This window comes from Carlito syrichta, unplaced genomic scaffold (genome assembly GCF_000164805.1).
Source record: "Carlito syrichta isolate Samal-C Ts95f unplaced genomic scaffold, Tarsius_syrichta-2.0.1 Scaffold301629, whole genome shotgun sequence".
In the NCBI taxonomy this organism is placed as follows: domain Eukaryota; kingdom Metazoa; phylum Chordata; class Mammalia; order Primates; family Tarsiidae; genus Carlito; species Carlito syrichta.
In genome coordinates, this window is record NW_007245725.1 from 277,362 (window position 1) to 302,530 (window position 25,169).

The 25,169-nt window shown below is 35.0% G+C and overlaps 1 protein-coding gene across 1 annotated transcript in view; it reads right to left on the bottom strand.

Moving 5' to 3' along the window:
• Nucleotides 1–3,561: 3,561 nt before the first annotated feature.
• Nucleotides 3,562–25,169, bottom strand: part of KIF20B (kinesin family member 20B) — a 71,426-nt gene continuing 49,818 nt past the window's right edge. The window contains exons 23-33 of the mRNA XM_021710890.1: nt 23,686–23,746; nt 19,097–19,222; nt 17,630–17,757; nt 15,942–16,097; nt 13,756–13,932; nt 12,100–12,210; nt 9,333–9,530; nt 8,702–8,803; nt 8,192–8,342; nt 5,176–5,318; nt 3,562–3,810 (exon numbers count right to left, since the gene is read on the bottom strand). Of these exons, the coding sequence (XP_021566565.1) occupies nt 3,733–3,810; nt 5,176–5,318; nt 8,192–8,342; nt 8,702–8,803; nt 9,333–9,530; nt 12,100–12,210; nt 13,756–13,932; nt 15,942–16,097; nt 17,630–17,757; nt 19,097–19,222; nt 23,686–23,746 (1,431 nt within the window). The 3' untranslated portion in view covers nt 3,562–3,732. The remainder of the gene's footprint in view (nt 3,811–5,175; nt 5,319–8,191; nt 8,343–8,701; nt 8,804–9,332; nt 9,531–12,099; nt 12,211–13,755; nt 13,933–15,941; nt 16,098–17,629; nt 17,758–19,096; nt 19,223–23,685; nt 23,747–25,169) is intronic.

Sequence of the window (25,169 nt, forward strand, 5' to 3'; positions counted from 1 at the left end):
CACTTGTGAAACAGATTAGAAAGTGATTATTCTCCAAATTAAAGTTATTTTCTTTGCAAGAGTCTTCACCACAGGATTCTTCTAATGATCTTCCCCAGGGCATTTAGAATTAATTCAACCAATCTTACACACCATTCTGAGTATCATCTGTGGAATTTCAAAATGTCCCCAAAATCTGCTTCTCTCAACCACTTCAGCAAATGGAATTATTAACACTTGTTAATAATGAGTTTAAATCATTAAACTCATTAAATCCAGTGAGTTTAAATCAAACGCTTCAATTATTATTATTATTATTATTATTATTATTATTATTTTGAGTTGGTGTCTCTGTTGCCCAAGTTGGAGTACAGTGGCACACTCATGGCCACCGCAGCCTTGACCTGCTGGATTGAGGCGATCCTTCCACCTCAGCCTTCCAAGTAACTGTAACTACAGGCATGCGCCACCACTCCCAGTTAATTTTTTGATTTACTGTAGAGATGAGGTCTCGCCAAGTTGCCTGGGCTGGTCTCAACCCATGAGCTCAGGCAATCCTCTCACCTTGGCCTCTCAAAGTGCCGGGATTATAGGTGTGAGCCACCACACCCGGTCTGCTTCAATTACTAATTCTGTATTTCTAACTCACCATACTTTACAGTTCAATTGTCAAAAGATGCATCCACAACATTTCCCAAAATATGATCTCTTGTTGTAATAAAAAGTGCACTTACTGTATGAAAAGAAAAAAAAATTAATATATTCTAGAAGCCAGAAACTTTCTCTTGGTATTGTTTTCTAATTTTAGCTATGCTGGTCTCCATGGAAAGGTATCTCAGCGTGTGTTTTACTTTTCCAGCTTTTTATTTAGGTAAAGTTTTATACAATAAATTTGACCCATTTCAAATGGACAAATTTGATTTTTCGTAATTGTATACGGAATACATGACAAATTATAAAACATATCCATTTCCCATTTCCTCATGTCCCTTGACCCCGTGCCCCGACTCCAGCCTCTTGCAAATCTTTCCGTTATTTTTGCTTTGCCTCTCCTTGTGGCTTTAATTTCCATGTCCCTGGTCACCAGTACCCTAGTATGTTTTCATATACATTCTGACCACTGTCTATTATCTTCTTTAAGGAAGCATCTGTTTAAGTCTTTTGCCAGGTTATTGGTTTGCATTTCATTACAATTTTAAAAGTTTACTTTTTATATAATTCCTTTGTTGATGAGTGTATTGCAAATATTTCCTTCCAGTCGGCAGCTTGTATGCAATATGTTGTTTTTTTCAGGTTGCTTTCAAGATTTTCTCTTTATCGTGGTTTCCAGACAATGACCTTTCCAGGTGTTGTTTTATTTGTACTTATCCTAATTGAGATTTTCAGGGCTTCTAAGTCAGTATTTCTTCATAAAAGTTGGAAAATGTTGGCCATTATTTCTTCAAATATATTTTATTCCTGACTTATTTTCATTCTTTTATTCTGGATCTCCAAGTACATAGATTGTTAGTTCTTTTGATATTATTCCACAAGGCCCTGAGGCTTCTTTTTTACTTCAATCTTTTATTCAGACTGCATACTTTAAATTGTTTCAAGTCACTGACATTTTCTTCCAACATCTCTAATCTGTTAATTTTATCTTCTAACATCTCTAATTGGTTAATTGTATCCAGTAGATTTTCCATTTCAGATATTTTACCTTTCTGTTGTAACAATTTGTCTTCCTCTTTATACTTTCCATTTCTCTTTCCTTATCGTTTCACTCATTAAGGTACGTGTCCTTTATATCCTTGAATAGGCAAATAATAGCCGCCTTGAAGAGTTTTCAAAATTTAACTTTTGGGCATATTTTTCTTTTCTGCTTTCTTTACCATGGAATTTGTGTTCCTATTTCTTTCCATTCCTAGTAATTTGTGACTGTACACCACTCATGATAAAAGATATGTTGTAGAGAGTCTGCATTGTATCTCCCTTTTAAAGTGCTGATTTTTGTTCTGGTAGGCATTTGACTACTTGGTTTCATGCTTTGTTAGTGTGGATTTGTGAAAAGCCCAGGGTATTTCTCAAGCCCTTCTAATTTGGCAAGACTCCCCCTCCAAACTCTGTCTCTGTTGTGGATGTTATCCAGGACTATTACATTCTGGGATGTGGACACTTACCACAGGATAGGAACTGATATAAGGCGACAGAGTGTTGCCTTATTCATTGTCAGCAGGGAATGTACATGTTTGGGTCAATTCAAATTTGTTGCCACTCTGCACATATCCACAAATGACAAAAAATGCTAAATATAAATTTAGGAGTTACAAATAAATTTTATCAAGTAAGCAAATTTGCAAATATGAAATCCATGAATAACGAGAATCAACTATTTTTCTAGACAGCATAATGAAAACATTGTAATGCTTTCAAAAGGTTAAGTGTTATTATAACTATTTTGTTTTATTATTTTTATTTTTTTGAGTTGGAGTATCACTCCGTCGCCCAGGCTGGAGAGCAGTGGCATGCTCACGGCCACCCCAGCATCAACCTGGTGCGCTCAGGCGATCCTTCCACTCAGCTTTCCAAGTAGCCGGAACTACAGGTGTGTGCTACCACACCACCTGATTTTTTTTTATTCTTATCATAGAGATGAGGTCTCACCAAGGGTGCCCAGGCTGTTCTTGAACCCATGGACTCAGGCAATTCGCTCACCTTGGCCTCCCAAAGTGCTGGGATTACAGGCTTGAACCACCACACCAGGCATTATAACTATCTTAATGGAAATTTTCCCTAAATATAATGTGCCTCCTAAACAAAAACCAAAAATAACTTTTCTTGCTGACTCAGGGTCATCATTAAATAATAAACAATGCTAAAACTCAATAAAGCCTTTAAGGCTTTAGATGCATAAATGTAAAAGCCCCAATTGACAACAGTTCTTGAGGTTTCTGCTTTTATGTTTTTTGTCTCTTATTAATTTTTTTTAAACCAATAGCTCAACACACTTAGCTTAGCTGTATGACCTTGTAGATGTAAGTAAACTTTATGGCTCTTGGTTTTTTCACATCTGTAAAATGAAGAAAATGCATTTCTAAGGTCCCTCTGGGTCTAAAATTCTATTTATTTTCTAGTTGTCACTGTTGTGCCTTCTAGAAGCTCTCTCTTCTTTCTTTCTAATTTTCTATTTCTAATCTTCTGTGTCCAAAAAAAAAAAAATCAGAAAGTCAACTCCATAGATTATATATATTAAAAAAAAAGACATACTAAAGACTTCAGATCTTTTCTAAATAATATACATTCATTTTTTGCCAAAAAGAAGACCTTACCCACTTACTCCCTAAATCTTAGCTATAATCCAAGCAGATAAGTAAAATCAGTTGTATATCTGGACAGATCAAGTAAAAACAATTCATAAGGCATTGTCAAATATAAGTAAACCAAATACCTGAACTATGATATCATGTATAGAAAAATGAGAATAACAGCATCTTTCCTAGGACTTTTACTGATTCAATATACCTGAGAAAAAAGGAAAATGCATGTAGTTTGAAAAGAAGCTTTTATAAATAAAAAAAAGCCTTATAAAAGTACACAAGTAAATAGATTATTGATTTATTTATTGAACTAAAATTATACTATGTATAAAACAGCAGTCCATATGCAGAGGAATTTAGTGCATCATAATATATACAATTATCTTTACAAAGTCAGGATGTAAGTTACAATAATTATGGCTATAAAATTTATATTAAAACATTTTCCACAGGTGATTTATTTGGCTGTTTTCATTCGAAGTCGTCGTTTGAGAATCTGGTGATCACTCTCCTTCATTTTCTCTTCTGTTAAAATCTGAAATTAACAAAAGTAAAAGCCTGTTTGTTTTGTTGTTGTTGTTTTTGGTCTACAGCCATGGTTCACCACAGCCTCGACCTCCAGGGCTCAAGCAATCCTTCCTCCACCTCAGCCTCTTGAGCAGTTGGGACCACAGGCACGTGCCACCACACCCAGTTAATTTTTTTATTTTTTGTAGAGATGCGATCTTGCTATGTTTCCTAGGCTGGTCTCGAACTCCTAGGCTCAAGCAATCCTCCTGCCTCAGCCTCCCAAAGTGCTGAGATTACTACAGGTGTGAGCTACCATGCCTGGCCTAAAAGCTTGTTTATGATGAATAAGATATGTTTGTGTGCTTAATAATGGAAATAAGTACATCCATTTTTTGTGTTCTTAGACTGCAGGCATACCACCTGCTATAAAAGTACACGCTATAAAAAAAATAGATGTTGTAAAGATTCTGTCAATACTGCCTAATTCTATCATTAACCCACACTGTATTGTACCAGGGCAGATATAGCGTAAAATAATTATTAAAATATTTGGAGACAAGTGGCTCAAATAATTTTTAAGAAATGATCTTTCACAGCAACAAGTATGTAACTTAGAAACCAGAAAGCACATTATACTGCAACTAAGAAAAGAAATAATTTTCAGTCAGGGGAGGAAATGATGTACTAATCAGACAGATGGTGAAAAGTGGCTGAAAAAACAGTACTTACATCAGCATACCCTAACTGACCCTAATTCTTGACCACTTGCCTTCAAGTGTCAGTCTCATATCTGGTAATTACTATTGCAAAAAAGGTTTCTCCTGGCTTTTCTTGGCCCTTTCCTTTTGAAGTCTTTTCCTTTAATCACTTTTCTACCTTCACTTTCATCCACTAAACAAATGCAAACATGATAGAAAATTAGAAGTTTCCCTGAAATAGCACAGACTGTTCAGGGTAAGGAGAACGAGTCATAGAGTCAAGATGGCAACTACAATCTTTTCTCAGTAGAACCCGGAAGGCTCAGAGGAAAGGTGGGAGGAAATAGCTGAATGTCAATTCTATAATTTTACCAGGCAAATTTGGACTCAGATTTGTATAACTCTTGTGATAAAGATAACAGCAAAAAACAAAATAGATGTTAGAGGCCAATAAGTTGCTAAACAGCAATAGTTCTATTGATGGAAATAAGGCAAATGTGTGACACCTGTATACTTAATACAGTGCTTATATTTCATTAGTTTAAATTTAACACATCTGAGCCCAAAAGTATGACCTTTAAAAGTATATGTTTTAAGGGCTCTGATCTAAAGAACAGAAATCCAAGCTATCGTAAAAAATTAAAAAGAACACCAACAGTTTTACATTAATGAAAACTGAAATACTAGCTTACCACTTGGCCTGATATGTTAATAGGAGATGAAATTTCATTTGTGTATAATTTCCGTTTGGATCGTTTTGGTCGAGACACATTTTCTTTACTTGCCTCTACATTTGAGAGCTTTGAAGAGCTCATTGTTTCAATTATCTTCTTTGCTATGAAATAAAAATGTTAATGATTTCCCGAAATAATTTTCTAATTGCAAAGGTTTAAAAAACTTAATAAAGAACATACATAAATTACAAACACTACAACATATAATTGGTGAAAGAATATGAATAGACAATTCACCCACATGCAAAACTTCAATGCCAAAGAAACACATGAAATAATAACCAACAGCAAAAAAAAAAAGCAGCCAATAAATAAAATATCATTTGACTAATGTTCTAGATAGTAAAAAGGTTTCAGTAAATTATAACCAGTAAAACTCAGGCATCTTTAATGACTTGAAAGAGGTTTATGCGGTCAAGCAAAAGAGCAAGATACACATATAGTGAACCGTGCAGCAATAAAAATAAGGTAGAGATGATCTAGTTCCGTGCTCATGTACAAAGATGTCCATAATAAATATTAAAAGAAAATACTTTGCAATTATAAGCCCTTTACTTATGGTTCACATACACACAGAGACATTAAAAGATAGAAACCAAACTGTTAACAGTTGATTCCTTCTGGGAAATAAAATAGAAATTTTTAAATTCTTTACTTTGTACATTTGCTTTTATTAGTGAACAGATATTGACTTTAATAAAAAACATATTTCCATCTGAGAAAGTTCCAGGGTAGAAAACCCACAAACATATGGTATCAACTATTTTTTTTAATAGAAAAAACATAAAGAAAATACACTAAATTGAGAGTCTACTTGCCAAGGGCTGAGCTGAGCTTGAGTGAGCTGAGCTTCCAGGTATCAGAGTAGCCAAACAAGACAACAGCCTTTACAAAATGAAAGCAACACCCCAGTCTTCTCACAACTTATGCAACAACATGAGCAAGAAGTTAAGCCTAAGAAAGCATCGGCTCCTCCCCACTCTCTTCTATATTCCCCCATGGAGAGGTATGCAATCTAGGGTCAGGTGGATCAGCACAAAAGTGGGGTCATCTTACTGCCCAGGCACTCCTAAATAAAAGGCTCTTGCGGTTTAATGGTCCTGGAGGCTGGAGGCTAGGGGGGACTACAAGCAGAAGTACTGAGTCACAGTAGAGAAAAGTGCCTTCGAGGTTACTTCCCCTCAGGCCTTTAGCACAGACATCTGAGGAAGACCTCTGCTGAAGGCCTTAATAAAAAAGTTCTGAACGGAGGCACCTAGGCTAAAAATGCAGGTATGTGTAGGCACACCATTGGTCTGGGGGCCTGGGTCCTTGACAACGACTCCCTTAGGAAACTATAATGCACTAGTTGTGCACCCAGTCTGGTATAGAAAGGGATGCTTTCTCCCATGAGGCCTATCAGGTAAGTCTCTGTAATTGCCTGGAAAAAAAAAAATCACACATATAATTTTGGCCTAGAGACAAACCCCTCACTATTATGTGCCAGCCACTATTCTAAGAGCTGAGGGCATGAGTAAGATACTTTTGTCCTTGTGTAGCTTACATTTTAGTGAAGAAGATAAGGAAACAATTATAGTATAAATAAATGCTAAAAAGACTAGGATTGAGTAATAAAGATTAAGTGACACTGGGGATGAGGGTTAGTGACAGGATGATGAAGGAAGGTGCCTCCCTGATAAAGCAGCATCAACTATGAAAGCTCAGGGATAAATAAGGAAGTAGCGATGAGAAAAAGTAGGTTGTGTTAAAAAGTAAGAAAGTCAGCATATTCCAGGAACTGTCAGAAGCTAGATAGGTTGGAGAGAGAGGAAGAAATTATATCATTCAGGAGAATGGGAAACCATCAAAGGATTTAAAACAGAGAGTAACATAATTCAGCTTGCGCTTTGGAAAGACCAGTCTGGCTGTCATGTGCTGAATGGACAGGAGATGGGCCAGAGGGAAGCTGGGAGACCAGTGGCACCGAGTGATGGATTAACAGTGGTCATCAGAGCAGCAGAATTTTAAGTACAGCCTAATTTTCTATTTTTTCTTTGTTCCCTGTACTTCCAATTGATCCACAACAAATACGTATTGCAGTTACAACACAAAATAAGGATATCTTATATTTCTAGAAATAAGTGAAAAAAAAAAATCCATGCCATTTCCTCTTGGTAGAGAAGCTGTTAAGGATCTGAGTCATTCAAATAAAGGAGTCATTACCTTCCTTGATTATTTATAGATACCTCCCTCTCCTTGAAAACATATATAATAGTCTATATAATTTATGTAAAATATGTAAAATATAAAATACAAAGTCCTTCCTCTCCAAATTTAGACATGTAACAGTTTGCTGTTTGTCCCTCCAGATATTTTCTATGTTTATACAAAGTCTACATTTTTTAAAATGTATTTTTTTTTAATGTACTTAAGTGGGTATGTCAAGACTGAAGTTCTCAAACTGTGAACTAAGGGATGCTGCAGCAAACTTATAGGAACACATCAAAATATTTTTAATCTTCAAGGAAAACAGTGAAAGTCCATAGCTCAAGGTAGTTTGCAGTTTCAAAATGATATATTACTTTCCCCCTTGATAATGACCTTATTGCTAGAAGGATATATACCATAATACCAACAGTGACTACCTCTAGAGGGTGTAATCCTGCCAACATTTTAAAACACAGGCTAAATCCCTTCTCCTCCATAAAATAGCTCTCTTCCCTGCAATACTATCACACTACTTTGCTTGTACCTCTGTTACTATATTAAGCAGCCTACTCTGATCAATTACTTAACTATAAGCCTTTCTCCTCTACTACACAGCGAACACCCCGGCATATCGTCCTTTCGTCTGTTTCTTCCCACAGCACCTAGTATTAGACAATGCCTGTCTAAAGTATAATACTCAATGAACAGTTGAGTTGATACACTAATTAGGTATTAGACAGTACACTACATCTAACAAAAAAGGTCATGTAATTAATTTTCTACAAACCTTTTGATTGAAGAATTGTTGGAGAACTTTGTAAGAACTCTCCAAATTTCTGTAGCGTTCCTTCCTTTTTCTTAGTGGCCAAATTTACACTAATTGTGGATGCCTGACTCCGTAAAGAATATGTTTTCTTTGATGAGGGGCGTGTTGAAACCTAATAAAGAAACATATTTTGTTATCGCTGATGAGGAATGTCAGACGGAAATAGTTACAGAAATAGTTACAGTTGAATTAAAGAGAAGAGAGGCAGGTTATAAATTCTCAGGTAGGGAATTTGGGATTAAGAATATGAGGAGAGAGATGAGAGGACCAAGGACTGGCAAAATGAGCTTGACAGGCAAAATGAGCTTAAAGTCAGAAGTAAGCACATGAAGAACTGTCTGCTACTGGATGGTAAAGAATATATTCTGAGCTAAATAAGATATATAGAAACTAGAAGACAAATTAGTTATAATTGTATACGAATGGATTTGTGGGTAATTGCTACAGTTTGGGACAAATTAAAAAACGAACCTGTTGCTCCTTTTTGCCAGAAGAGTTGCTATACTCCAAGAGAGAGAACTTCAAATTAGTTCTGGGTGTAGCATTCTTTTTATTTTCACATTTCACCAAGTCCTAAAATTAATGAACGTAAATGCCAGTTAATTTCTTGACAATATTTTCTTTCTCTAGACTCAAAAAAGAAAATCTGTAAAAAGATATTATCATATTATCACTTTAGATAATGGTTCTTTTTTCTTTTTTTTCTTTAGTCAGAGTTTCACTCTGTCACCCAGACTAGAGTGCAGTGGCATGATCACGGCTCACCATAGCCTTGATCACCTGAACCCATGAGGGTTCAGCCTCCCAAGTCGCTAGTACGACAGGCGAATTTTTTGAGATTTTGTAGAGGTCTAGCTGTGTTGCCTAGGCTGGTCTTTAATTCCTGGGCTCAAGCGATTCTCCTCCCTCAGCCTCCCACAAATCCTAACATTTGTGTTAGGATTACAAATGTGAGCCACCGTACCCACCCCATAGATTATGATTTTGATCTCTAACAGTGGTACTTACAAACAGGAAGGAAGTGTAGCAAAGATTAACTATATACTATAACTGAGCTTAGTAAGATTTGCTTGTTAAATTTACGCATCAGTTAAGTATTTACCTCCTCCATTTCATTACTCTTCCTCTTCCGGGCCTTGGAAATCTTAACTGTCACTGGTATGGTACAACCAGAGTGCTTCACTGCCATTTGGTTTGGCCGTAAAGGTGTAAACTGAATCTCTAACTCAGGTTTTGGAAATCGAGAACTTTGATCATTTTCTGTTGACACTTCACAAGAGTCAAGGACCACAGATCCATCCTACAACAGAATTAAAAAAGAAAAAAAGATTAGTGCATTGAATTTATTAACCACAAAAAATTAATTCTCTCAAATGCCTATCTGAGACAATGAACTAGGAAAAATAAAAAATGTGTTGGGCCACAGCAAGGACAGAATGATTGAGTTATTGTCCACCCTCTCCAGTCTATAATGGTATGTTAAAATTCAACGAAACTTAGAGAGCAGTATTTTCCAAACTTGTATGATCATTAAGAATTACCTAGAGAATTTGTTTAAAAGTTCCCGGACCCTACCACAAACCTACTAAAAAATTTCTAAGGGAGGGGAACTGGGATTTGTAACGAGCATATCAGTTATGATAAATTAAAGTTGGCTGCAAGTTCTTTGCTACTCTTCCAATTGAGGGATGGAATCTCTCATTCCCCTCTCCTTGAATTCAGGCCAACCTTCATGACTTCCATGGCTAATAAAATGTGGCAGAAATAACAACATAGTACTTCTAAGGCTCAGTCATAAGAAGCATTGCAATTTCCATCTCGTCCACTTGGAAAACTTTCGAGACACTCCTCAAAATGCTCCATCTCTGCATCCAGCCACTGTGCTGTGAGAGGTCCAAGCCACAGGCAGAGACCACATACAAGTCCAGTGGAACTCCCAGAATCTACCAGCTAAGTGAATGAATCATAAAAGTGTAAAATAGCATCACAATGTGATTCCCAAAACTGTGGAATTTACAACAAGTTGGTAGAATTATAAGTAGGAAATTGGAGAGTGGAGGCTTTAGGACAACATAAATAGACTTACAGAGAAATAAATGTCCCATTATATTTGTTCGCCCATGCAATCAAAAATTAAGCTGTTTATAGATCAAACTTGAAACTTTTCCACAAAGATTTTAGTTTGTATTAGTCACTAAGGTCAATGCTAAATATTTGAAACTACTAAGAGTGAGATCTCAACTAAGAGTTTCAAATTATTTAGAATTACTTGAAATTCTACTTTTAAAAGAAAAAGGAGCTGGGCTCGGTGGCTCAGCCTGTAATCCCGCGCCTTTGGGAGGCTGAAGTGAGTGGATTGCCTGAGCCCGCAGATTCAAGACCCACCTGGGCAGCGAGACCTCATCTCTACAATAAATAAAATAATCAGCCAGGCGTGGTAGCGCATGTCTGTAATTCCAGCTACTTGGAAGGCTGAGGCGGAAGGATCGCCAGAGCCCAGCAGGTCGAGGCTGCGGTGGCCAGGAGGCCACTGCACTCCAGTCTGGGCGACAGAGTGAGACTCCAACTCAAAAAAAGAAAAAAGAAAAAGGGTCAAAAGAAAAGAAATGCCTCATATTATTTTCCCAGATTAAAATAAATTGAATGCAGTCGCACATGCCTATAGTCTCAGCTACTTGCGGATTACTCAAACCCAGGCGTGTTTCTCTCTCTCTCTCTTTTAAAGTTCTTCTCTTCCCATTCTCTACTTCGTAAACTTTTATTCACCTTTCAGATACAGTATATCACCTTTTCTAATCCAGCTCCACAACCACTCTGGCAAAATTCATCGCATCTTCCCCAGTGTTTCTTGCAGCATTCACAACATATTTCTATTTTAACAGCCCATGAGGTTACGGTCAAACAAGTTAATAATTTATAGGTCTATCATACTGGATTCCTCACTCATTGAGGATAGCAACCATGTCATATTTATGTTTGTATACTCAGTGATTAAAAAGGTTTCCTACACTGAAAGTTCCTAAAAGATGTGTTTAAAAATAAATTTAAAAAGTAATTTTGTCTTCAAAAATTCTGCAACACATGGTGGTTCATGCCTGCAATCCTAGCACTTTGAGAGGCTAAATCAGGAGTATTGCTTGAGTCCAGAAGTTTGAGACCAGCCTAGGTAACATTAGTGAGACCTCGTCTCTACAAAAAAAAAAATCAAAAAATTAGCCAGGCGTTGTTGTACGCGCCTATAGTTCCAGCTACTTGGGAGGCTGAGGTGGAAGGATCACCTGAGACCAGGAGGTGAAGGTTGTGGTGAGCTGTGATCATGCCACTGAACTCTGGCCTGGCGACAGCATGGGAACTTAACTCAAAAAAATAAATAAATAAAAACTTAAGTGACACAGAATATTTATTTCATATCCAACCTGAGAATCTCTATATTATCCAAATTTATTCACAGGACCCTAAGTCCAATGCAAATTAAGAAAACTCATGAGTTGTTATTGAAGGCTTATGACAAAGCTATTAAATTAATACCATTTTTTAAAAAGTACTATTTAATACAATGCTTATTAAAGGAACCTCTTATGAGAGCAAATAATCATCCACATTTTATCTTTTATGGGATTTCTATTTCTGATCAAGTTTGTTTATATTTATAGATCTATTGTTTAAGAAATTAACATCATGTGAGATCCAATCTCCCAAAAGAATTTCACTTCTCAAAATCTACTAGTTTCCTTCACACAGCTGAGAGCACATATATAGTTAATTGTACTATAAGGAACCTACAACAATTGATTACATTTCTAGGTGCTATTTAGTGATTATTGGTGGATGAATACAGTAGAAAGTGGACTGTGCTACCAAATACCCACCTCTACTTCATTCTTGGAAATTTCCAAACTTGTTGAATGAGTTTCAGTTTCGAGTTTGCCAAGATCGGTTGAACTAATATGTATGGGCTTAATAATCATGGTTTGTGTTTCCTAAAGTAAGAAATTATCAAAGCAATAAGTCACTGTAACCTGAAAATATATTAAAAAACACTTCACATAAAGAATATAAAATCAAGGTTTAGGTAGACTAAACAGTGAAAATAATTAAAGACTTCTTCAATGACCACCTAACTCTCTCACCTTTCATCCTCAAAGATTCAGGAAAGACTGGGCAACTTTCCAGCCTCTTCTGAGTCTGTGATTTAAGGAAAAAATCTGAGAAATTGCTTTCAACTTCCAAAGCATTTTGCATACATTCTCTCACTTTAACATGGCCAAGGCCTGCAGTGAGTTGGAATTTAAGCCCCAACAAGAGCTTTTGATAATACAATTCTGAAAAACTAGGGGATTCTTGGGAATGCAACTCTAGCATTACCATAGAAAAGGTCATAATGAAAACTAAATCCTTTCTTACAGTAAACTTCTCATCCCATTTTCTCATTCATAGCTATTCCTAAGCCTCACTTATGTGATTTATAAAGAAATACCGGATTACGTTTTTAAACTTCATAAATTTCAACACAAACCTTCTCATCAAAGTCATCAAAACAAAAAAATCAGATCCACTTTTTATGTTACCTACCCAGTATTGCCACACAAGAAAGATTTCACTGAATTCATAGAGAAAGCAAAAAAAAAAAAAGGAACTAGCATGCACTGGCTTCCACTGGAGTAAGAAATATGCTACTTGTTTTACCATACCTTCATTAATTTCACAACTCTATTAGGAAGACACTATTATCTGTTTTAGAATAAAGTTCAGAAATGATAAGTAATTTTCCCCCAAGGTTCCAAAATCACAGTGACAGCAGTTTTTCTGCTTTCTGACCTAGTTTTTCTGACTTTCTAGCCTGCGTTATTAAACAACATGAAATTATCTCTTGTTAAAGCAGGCCATCTCTCTTAGAATCATGAAGTCTTTTGATGCAACACAAATATATGTTTCTCCTATTGTCCAAAGGCTTTAGAGCAGCAGATTTTTAAGTACAAATCATTTATTCCAGAAAGACTAGCTTTGGCTGAACCTAGACTCTATTTACTAGGAAGCAGCTATCTGTGAAAGGCAATTGTCTCTTCATTCATCCAGCACTAAAACATATATTACAAAAGCAACAGCTAAATGATTCATGATGTCTCCCCACCATTGGGCTTACTTTGAAAATAAATTGTATCTTTATACAGTAAACATAAGGGTGCATCCAAGTATTCAAAATCACTAAGAGTTCATGTTAAATCACATTTTCACATTTTAAAGGAAGATTAAGGACTAATAATAAATTGTTGATACTCTAATTACGCTGCCTGGGAGATATAATCCAAGTATTAGAGAAAGTGCTGTATTCATTGGCAAATCAATCACAACGATAAATCCAAAAAATGGAAAATTCATGAGAAATACAAATTTTTCAAACTCTGGTTCCTCTCTCGTCTATTGAGACTTACTTTTTTAATATTAAGAGTTAATCAGTTAAATAATTCTGAAAAATTACTATGTTCAATTTTTAAAAAGGACAGAAAGAACAAGATTCTACTGACTGTTTTGGAAGTCTCTGATGTGACCTTTTTTAATTGTTCAATTTCATTATCTTTTTGTATGCTGCTGGAGATCAGTGCTTTCAGCTGCAAATCTAAAGCTGCAACCAGCTGATCCCGTTCTTCTCGCCACTTTTGAAGGTCATTATCTTTCTCTGCCAACTGTGCTGTCAGTTTTTCCTAACCAGAAAATAAAGACAAAAAAGTAAACCTTGAAACATTATGAGTCTAAGAATATTCAGAAATTTGTACTACATATAACAACAAGAATACTGCTGTGAATAAGATATATAAAAGAATAGTCAATTCTAGGTAAAAAATTTGCCTATAAAGAAAATAATATCACTTTAAAACCTAACTGTTCGCATGCTATATTTATGCCTATCCCACCACATTCCAAAAATCAGCTTATTGGTAAATTCTTTCAATAAACAATTTTAACTATAGCTTTTAAATTAATCTCAGCATTTCTACCATATTTGGAAAATAAGAGGGTAAAATTACAGCATAACAAATGATAAAACTAACAGCAATGAAGAGAAAGATAAAAATTTGTTAAAATGCCATTTACCATAAGTTAAAAAATCATAAAATATTTAGTGGTAAATTAAAGAAATTGTATGTAAAAGCTAAACATGAAAAACTATTAAACATTGCTGAGATTAAAAAACACCTAAATAAATGGAGAATCTATGTTCAAAGATCAGAAGACTCAATATTAAGATGTTAGTTCAGCCGGGCTCGGTGGCTCAGCCTGTAATCCCGCGCCTTTGGGAGGCTGAGGTGAGTGGATTGCCTGAGCCCGCGGGTTCGAGACCCGCTTGGGCAGCGAGACCTCATCTCTACAATAAATCAAAAAATCAGCCGGGCGTGGTAGCGCGCGCCTGTAATTCCAGCTACTCAGAAGGCTGAGGCTGAAGGATCACCGGAGCCCAGCAGGTCGAGGCTGCGGTGGCCGGGAGCGGCCACTGCACTCCAGTCTGGGCGACCGAGTGAGACTCCAACTCAAAAAAATAAAAAATTAAAAAAATAAAAAAATAAAACTGGCCAACTCTGTTAGGGGAAACCATCATCAACTTATCTATTATAAATCAAATTCTATCACACACAAAAAAGAAAATGCCAACAGATAACAATATGATACTACAAACAGATAACTGGTTTTTCTTTCTTTTTTTAACCAAAATATTAATCATTTATTTAAATTAAATTCTTACAAGATAAAGAAAAATGGAAATGAGTTTTTAAAAGTTTTTATGGAATTATTAAAAAATATTTGATAAAATTCAAAAATACTAGTAAAATATAGTAACTCATAATATTTTCATTATCTAGTATCAAAAACTCAACAGACAGAGAATCGGATTCCATAGATACTGTACTAGTTATTTACCACTAGAAAGAAAGAGAGACAAAGGAGAGGGGAGGAGAGGAAAGGAAAGGAAAAGGAAAGAGAGAGAGAGAGGAAGAGAAATAGGAAGAAAGAAAGGGAATCTAGTAGCTTAAAACAGCAAATATTTATTATCTCAGTCTCTGTGGGTCAGAAATCGAGGAGCAGCTTAGCTGGGTAAATAATTGGTTTTCCATTTAAAATTAATCTTTAAATGTTGCTCAATAGATTTCCTAAAATAACTTTTAACTTCTTTTTTCTAACTGGCAACACAGAACGTCAAACAGACTAAGTGTCAATTAAAACGGAAGAAAAAAACAGGCTAAGACAGTCATTACACTTGTAAGTGCTTCCGCTAGTTAATGCACAACTGAACATCGTTTCTATCATTATGTTAGTCTTCTAGAAACTATTTAACAAAAAGTCCTAATAAAATTGGCTTATGAGGTAAAATGCATACAACCATGTTCAGAAATCTACAGTTCAAAACACAGAAACTTCTAAAATATAGTAGGGAATACTCTATAGCAGTCAAAAAGAGATTTTTAACTGCAGTATCTAGACAGTGAAAAGCATTTAGGTATTTTCCCAACATGCTAAATGGACTGAAAAAAGGTAACAAGAACATAAATGAATGTCAAGAATAACTGTGAAAAGATATTTTACAAATAAACCATTTGTCTTTAAAAAACAAACAAAAAAAAGGCAACCATGTAGAGACTGAGAAGAATCTTAAAAAATTAATTCAGCAAATCAACAAAGACAGGTGAAATACATAAAGGACATAGTTATTACTAACCACTTCATTTTGTTGCTTTAAAAAACGCTCCCTGTCTTCAGCATATTTTTTCATCTCCTTGTTTCGTAGATTCTCTGCTTCTTTTGCCTGAGTAAGAAGCATCATTTTGTCTTCTAACCATTTATTTCTATCAGCTTTATATTTCTGTTCACACTCCTATATGTATAAATGGAACAAGTTATTATCACATGCCTAAGGATTAGTCAAAAATTTGGTTCTACCACATTTTCATACAATCCATCACTTCTTTGCTTTTAAAAAACTTTAAAATAGCCGGGCTCGGTGGCTCAGCCTGTAATTCCAGCACTTTGGGAGGCCGAGGTGAGTGGATTGCCTGTGCCTGCAGGTTTGAGACCACCCTGGGCAACTTGGCGAGACCTTGTCTCTACAATAAAAATAAAATAGCTGAGCATGGTAGCACACATCTGTAGTTCCAGCTTCTTGGAAGGCTGAGGCGGAAGGATCGCCAGAGTCCAGCAGGTTGGCTGGGGTGGCCGTGAGCATGCGTGCCACTGCACTCCACTCTGGGCAAAGGAGTGAGACTCCAACTCAAAAAAATAAAAACAACAAAACTTTAAAATAAATGTTTTTCTTAAAATATGACAAGATCAGAGTTTGTGTCAGATGATTTAAAAAAATAAGCTGGTTTGCTTTCCTAAACAGTATTTCCTTTATATTTTGCTTTAAGTCCACTTTAAGTACTTTTCTTTATCAATGACCATAAGAAGAAATAACTTAAATTTCTGAAAGAGTTAAAGTGACTCAAGTTTTCCTAAAAGCCAGGGCAAAAAACAAAAAGATCGTATAGTTGCAAAAATAAAAGATTCTTAGGCATACAAGATATTAAATAAAAATAACTTGTGCACAGCACAAACATTTATTAAGGGAATATTCAGAACAACTGGACAGAGAATATAGTTGATTTTAATTTTATGTATTCAAAATCCAAGTAAAACTTCATTTGAAACAAAACCATTAAAGCCACTTTTTTAAACTTTTAAAATCACTGTGCTAGATAAGCTATGCAGTGCATTCCAGGATTACAAAATTTATCATCTAAAATAATGGGATTACATCATTTTACCACAATGTAAAACACACCAGTACTTCTTAGTGTGAACATTCTCTATACTGACAAGCTGCGCTTCATAATGGAGTATTTGTTACTTTATTCTGCTTTTGGATTTTCACAATGAAAAGGATCTATACTATAAAAGGATATATATGTATATAAAATATATAATTATTACAAAGTAAAGTTCTGTTTTATTTGCTTTCAGTATCAAAATTTAAGAAAATAATTTATTTTTTTTAATTGTTTGGGGTGTAGGAATTGTTTTACCTAGCTGCTACAAGAAGTCCTTAAGTAGTTAGTTTCTCCCTTCCCCTCTTTCTTTCTTTCTTCCTTTCCTTGGCCTCCAAAAATGCTGAGATTACAGCATTTTGCCACCATGCCTGGTCAACTGCACTTTCATTGGCACTTAATAGTTTGTATGCTGGGAATTTCTTCCCCTATGTCATTTCAATGTACACTGAAAAATTGTATCTATATAGTAACATTTCCCAGGTATTATTGCACTCATATCTAAATTAACTACAAAATATACAATACTGAATTCTCCTTTTATTAGAAACATAATGTAGGTACATACATACATACATGGAAACATAGATAGGCCAAATCATACCTGTAACTTGTCCTGAAGATTACTGAGTTTTTTAATAAGTACATCTGTGCTGTCTTCAAGTTCATTACTTGACCCCTGATTATTTTTGGTTTCCAAATCTTTGTACTTTTCCTTCCATTTTTCCAATTCTGATTTGAAGACATAAAATTATTTTTAAAAGCACATGCAAAAGTTATATAATATAGAGATATATCTGACATGGGCTACACACACATTTCAACAGAGTCCAGAAGAACACAAACCAAGATGGAATTAAGACTATTCTGCAGCTGCACTTCTAAGAGTTCTTACCCAAAACTTAGTGAAGAGGAACTATGGGGAGGGACCTCATAGAAAACCAATGAATAGTATTCTGAGTATACAATATAAATTCATGTCAACCTTATTAATTAATTATATAAGAAACTTCATGCAGTTCTCAGGAAAAAAAAAAGAAAGAAAAAAGGCTGTACCATGTCCATGAAAGTGGCACAAAAATATGAAGTGACATGTAATCATTATTAACATCATCATGACAATTTCATCCACCAAAATATAGTTTTAGGATTTACAAAGTACTCATATTTAACAGTTCATCTAGTCTTCATAACAATGATGTGCAATAATATACATGGCATTATCATCAACCACATTTTACAGATGCGAAAAATTAAGCCAGGTTAGCACAAGTACCCTGCCTAAATTATATATAAAATGACACAAGCAATTTCCTAATTCTAAATTTCTTGCCCTTTCTACAAGAATCACACATAGCTTTATTATTAGTAAATAAATGTTATATTTTTCCACATACTTTAGATAGTATTCTGAAGGCAATGAAATCAGAATATTTATTGAAATAAACATACAAGAAAATGCTAAAAGCCTAACAGATGTGAAACTCAGACAAAAGCTGATTCTTAATGTCTGGGGAACATTGCAAATTACTATTTATAACTTGCAATTTACAGTTCATAAGTTATTATGGAGTGTCTTTACTACCCCTTTACTTCATGCAATTTTGCTTAAATAAAGCAATTTTCATCACAATGGAAAATGACAAGTGAAGGGAAATTTCAAAAACACAAATACTTTTCCATTATTAACTTTTTTTTTTTGAGTCAGGGTCTCTCTCTGTCACCCACGTTGTGGTACAGTGGCATGATCATGGCTCAGTGCAGCCGCAACCACCTTCTGCCTCAGCCTCTCAAGTATCTAAGACTACAGGCACACGCCACCACACCTGGATAATTTTTTAAAATTTTTCTTCTGTAGAGAGAAGTTCTCACTATGTTGCCTAGGCTGGTCTCAGACTTCTGAGCTCAGGCAATCCTCCCGCCTCAACCTCCCAAAGTGCTAGGATTACAGGCGTGAGTCACTGTATAAGGCCCATAACGAATTATTATAAACACTATATTACCTTAAAAAGAGAAGAAATCTAGGAAATAAAAAAATATGCTCTGAGAAATGTAAGCAATCTTGTTTTACCTGTGTCCAATCTTTCAACTTCCTCCAATTTAGCCTCAAGCGCACAATCTTGTTCTACCTGAGTTTGTTCTTGTTCTTCCATTGTCATTCGCATGTCTTCAATTATTTTCTCTTTAACATTTAGCTCTAAAAATTGCAGAGAACATTTCATAACTAATAACATCTGGACATACAATTTTTAAAAAACTCTTCAAAAATTAAAATACACATACACGATGGAATACTACGCAGCCATAAAAAAGAACAAAATCATGAATTTCGCTGCAACCTGGATGGAACTAGAGTCTATAATACTGAGTGACCTCTCACAAAAACAAAAATCCGAATTTCACATGTTCTCACTCATATAATGGACCTTGAACATCCAATGCAATACTATGAGAAAATGACTTCAGTACTTTGGGAGGCCGAGGCGAGTGGATTGCCTGAGTCCGCGGGTTTGAGACCAGCCCAGGCAACTTGGGAGAACTCATCTCTACAGTAAATCAAAAATTAGCCAGGCATGGTAAAGCACGCCTGTCGTTCAGGCTACTTGAAAGGCTGATGTAGAAGGATCGCTGGAGCCCAGCAGGTTGATGTGGGGATGGCCGTAAGCGTGCCACTGTACTCCAGTCTGGGTGACAGAATGAGACTCCAACTAAAAAAATATATATATACTTTTATTAAACTACAATAGAATATGAGTTCCATCTACATAGACACAAACTTTGCCTTGTTCAGTGCTATATCCTTGATGGCTACAATAGTACTGACACGTTGCTACTCTAAATATATATTTGGTGTACAGAGGGATGCTCGGATGATTGCAAAAATGGATGAGTGGAAAAAATCTGTTCAAATAAAATCAACAATTTCCAATATAACTAAATTATTACTACTAATAAACAAATCTTAAGATTTAGAAAACATTATTTGACAAGACACTTATTTTTAGTGTTAATATTCTCAAATCAAAATTAAAACCTTTATCTCCTAAAACTAAAAAAATTGTTCAATCTCAATTTGAACTTTTTTTTTTTTTTTTTTGAGTTGGAGTCTCACTCTGTCGCCCAGACTGGAGTGCAGTGGCCGTTCCCGGCCACCGCAGCCTCGACCTGCTGGGCTCTGGCGAACCTTCCGCCTCAGCCTTCCGAGTAGCAGGAATTACAGGCATGCGCTACCACGCTCGGCTGATTTTTTGATTTATTGTAGAGATGAGGTCTCGTTGCCCAGGCAGGTCTCAAACCCGCGGGCTCAGGCAATCAACTCACCTCAGCCTCCCAAAGGCGCAGGATTACAGGCTGAGCCGCCAAGCCCAGCTTGAACTATTTTTTAATATCTCAAGTAATTACTTTCTCTATAAAATATTTCATAATGCTTTTAAAATCAGCTTCTCAGGAATGACTTTTGGAAAGTTAGTTTTACTAGCCTTGCCAAAATTGTTTTGGCCCTTAAAAAATGACTACAGCAATGACTTATAAGCAACTCTATTCTAACCCTGTCTGCGGGAAACATAAAGAGGAAAGATTAGTTTTTGTCTCTGGTTTTCAGAGACCCTTATCAAAACTACTATTGATGTCAGAGATGGTAAAGCTATAAATGCATAGTTCAACCTCAGGCTGCTTTTTATGACACAAATCCCCAAAGACTGCTCCTTCAAAGAGCACATAAAGAAAGTTTAAAACCAATACAAAAATTTTAAAAAAAATTATATGAGCCATTTTCAGTATTTCTGTCCATTGATGTAAGCTGCCAGGAGTGCTAGTGAAACAGAATTCTATCTAGAATTAAAGTTATCTTGCTACTGTCTTATAAACCTTTTCTTTCAAAAAGCATGATTTGAAAATATATTCAGGTTATACAATTAATTATAATTTTACTCAAAGAACTCTCCCCTTGTTACACTCTATAATTTGACTCTAAATTTAGGACTAAAAAAATTATATATCTACTTATCAACTTTCCAGAATATCAATTATAACATCACTAGTGACAATTCACCTATTATTTGAAAGACAGCAAACTAGAGCAGTAAAGAAAAAAAAATTATTTAATCAGTCACTGTTTCTAATAATTTACATTTTATTTTAAGAAAGAACTCTAAAATATACAACATAAAATATATTAAAATAAAGCAAACTAAAGAAGGCTGAGATAAATATCTCATTATAGCTACATAAAGATATACCTAAAGATAGCTGTGAGCTATCATACTGAAATAAATGACTATAAAGTGAACAATCAAGTGCTTAACACTCAGCACTCGTTTACCATCCCTAAGAAAATTAAAAACATGCTTACTCAAAAACTTGCATACAAAGCCAAAAATTAGAAACAAGTCAAATGTCCATCAACTAATACATAAATAAGAGGCAGTAAATCCATCCAATGGAATTCAGTCATATCAAGGAATAAAGTATGGGTACTCCCACAATATGGACAAAACTTGGAAACATGCTAAGCAAAAAAAGTCAGACTTTTACAAAAGGTCATATAGTGTATTATATGAACTGACTTAACATGAAATGTCTATAATAGGCAAATCCATAGAGAAAGAAAGTACATTAGTGGCTGCCGGAGACTGGAGTAAAGGAAATATGATTGTTGATGGGTACCGGGTTTCACAACCCTGCGAACAGAATATACTAAAGCTCGCTGAACTGTACACTTTTTAAGGGAGAATTTTATATTATGTGCATTATATCTCCATTTTTTAAAAAAGGATTTAATATTAAGGATAGCTAAGTGAAAGGTATTTAGTACTTAAATAGAAATTTAGAAGCCAAGAAATGCCTTAAGAGTTGAAAATACAATTTTGTTTGTTTGTAAGGGAATGTCTCATACACAACTAAAATCATAGGAGCAAATGACCTCTCAAGAGAGAAAATTAACAAGAAAAAAATACATGATACTTTAATGAAGAAAGTTGCCAGAGTAGCTGAGACTCATTCTGAGAGAAAAGAGGTAACTAGTACAGAAAAGAACCTGAGGCAAGAGAATGGCAAAGGGAAAGAAGAGTTACATATTGCCTTTATAGTTAGAAAAAAATGCACTTAGAAAATGAAAAAAAAAAAAGCCCCAAGTGGGTAATAACAAGAAGAATAGATAATAACTTCAAAATAACATAAAAATATTATCAACATCATCAAAAGAGAAGAAGAAAAAAATAATATAAAAAACAAAACAAAATAGGGATTGCAAAAAGCTAATAGATTTGGAAATATGTGGGTTACAAGTGATCTGGGAGCATGAAAGATGTAAGTCTGATTAAAGTAGCCACAGTAGGCCTATGCCACACTTCACCATATTTGGCAAAGAAGCCAAAAATTAAAATGATAAAAACTACAGGGCATCCTGGTCCAAGGGCAAACTTTTTCAGAAAAGCTAAGATCTGTCCATATTTCCCAGAACAGACAAAGGAGGCAAAGGGAAATCCTAAAAGATTATGGAAGTAGATGTTAAGGTGACAAGAGCCTAGGGAAGGCAGAAGGAAATAGGATCGCGTGCAGAGATACATTCTCTCATCCAAGTTATCCATCTAAGTTAACCCCATCAATGTACAAGTCAACTAAATAAGTAATAATCTTGTTGTCTTACCTCTTTCTCTTGTTGCCCAAGTACAATACAAATAACATAAATTAGTAAAGAGAGACTAAGATTCTAAAATGAAGTAAACCTGGGTTCAAATTCCAGCTCTATCACTCACACACAAAAAAAGTTAGGGGTGAGTGATGAGGAAAAGAGTTTGTAAAATTGTAATAACAGAAATATGTATATGTCATCTATAAAAGTAATTTAATAATATTCCAAGTAAAAATACAATCTGAGCAAGAAAAGGACTTGAAGGCAAAGTATTAAGTGATTTTTTAAAACTTTTTAAAAATATGTATTTTAGCTGGACACCCTGACTCAATACTGTAATTCCAGCACTTTGCAAAGGAGGCTGAGGCGAGAGGATTGCCTGAGCACAGGAGTTCGAGACCAGCCAGGACGACTTGGAGAACCCTTCCTGGTAGTAGGATCACCTGAGCCCTGCAGGTCAAGGCTGCAGTAGCAGTGATCGTGCCACTGTACCCTAGCGTAGGCAGCAGAATGAGACTCTAATTAAAAAAAAAATGTAGTTTAATTTTAAACATATTTTATTTGAAGTATTTTTTTTTAAATTAAAGACAAGGGCTTGCTATGTTGCCCAGGCTGGTCTCAAACGTCTGGATTCAAGCAATCCTGCTGTCTCGACCCCAAAGTGCTGGGATTACAAGTGTGAGCCACCGCGTCTGGCCTGATGTATATTCTTTCACACAACTGAGTTCAGAAATCTATTCCATTCATTGTGAATAGAAATTTGACTGACTTTATTTTTCAAAAAATACTGGATATTACCAAGAAAATAAAGTTGCTTTGACTGAATATTTCTTGTTTTCATTTTTCTAAGAACAAACTTTAAGTTAATAAATTATTCATCAGAATCACTGTTTTTCTTTTTTGATAAAGTTACATCTTATGATGCCCTCACCACTTCAGAATTTTCAAATAAAAATGTTAACCAATTTTTACCACAACTACCTATTTTGTATTCATTTTCGTACCACAGGTAGAAATTTGATCCTGACCTTTACACACTCTCTCATACTGTTGTATAGCTTCTTCCACTTGCTGATTACTTAACTGCTCCTAAAAAATGAAAGAATGTGAGTTAAATGCAAATGTAACTTAAATACACAACAATATTTAATAGTGGGTCTTAAAAACAGGACTCAGTATTATACTAAGTTTGAAGCCAATCTCCTACAGGGCTGATTACCAGTCTCAAGCTTCCAAGTTTCTTTCTCCTTGGAGAAAAGGTAGGGTAAGAGCAGCACAAAGAAGAAAAAAAAGAAAACACTTTATAGTCTAAGTTATAACCCAGTTATTTTATTTACTCAACGTTTTAGATAAATCTTTTCTTATATACCACAAAAAAAAGGAGAAAAAAGGAAAAACGAAGGTCTACTATGTATTTAACACAGAAAAACCATTAACAAGTTCCTCATCAGTAAAATCAAATGCAGAAAAAAGAGAGCTCTTCAACCCATCTGCCTAGAAAGTAGCTACAAGGATTCAAAAAAATAAGAAGCCTTAGGGGGCAAGATTAAATTATGGGGACTAGAAATCCACAATTCTAATTTTAACTTGTCAGGTCATAGAAACTTCATTCCCAATCTCATCTAACTTCACCATTGTCTCCTCACTTTATATGTCTTAGAATAGATTGTTACAGAACCTGGAGATACTGTCAAAGTATAGATTGCTTTATTAGAATTATAATCAGTTAGAAATTAAAATCATGTGTGTATACTGGAATATTCATTCATTTGCTTCATTAAAAACAAAAAAATACAACAAACCTATATATTTTTTATTGATGGCTTATCCATTTAGCTGGCATCAAGTAAAAATAACCATTTACAATAAAGAGATTTTGCTTTCAAATAAATTTTTTTTAATTTCATTTAGAGACAGTGTCTCTATCTGTTAGCTAAGCTGGAGTACAGTGGTATAATCATAGCTAACTGCAGCCTCAAACTCCTGGGCTCAAGCTATCCTTCTGCCTCAGCTTCCCATGTAGCTGGGACATGCTATTATAATCATCTGGATCTTGTTTTTCAAGTGTCATTTTAAAAAATTTTTGTTATAATTCTTTTTTCTTACTTTTTATTTCAAAATAATTTTAGGTTTACAAGATTTACAAAGATAGCAGTGTAACTTCAACTCAGCTTCCCCTAATGCTATCTTTTTATGTTTCAGAATGAATTATTATTATAAATATAAATCACATTACACTATCATGATACATTTAGCAAAAAAATCAAGAAATTAACATTGGTAAAATACTATTAATTACACTACAGACTTTACCACCATTCGCCAGTTTTTCCATTGCTGCCCTTTTTCTGTCCTAGGATCCCATCTAGGAGATTAACACTGCATTTAGTTATCATGTCTACTTAGTCTCCTCCAGTCTGTGACAGTTCCTCAGTCTTTCCTCAACTTTAATGTCCTTGAGACTTTATACTGGTCAAGTATTAGAAAATTAAGAAAATACTTAATTTTGGTT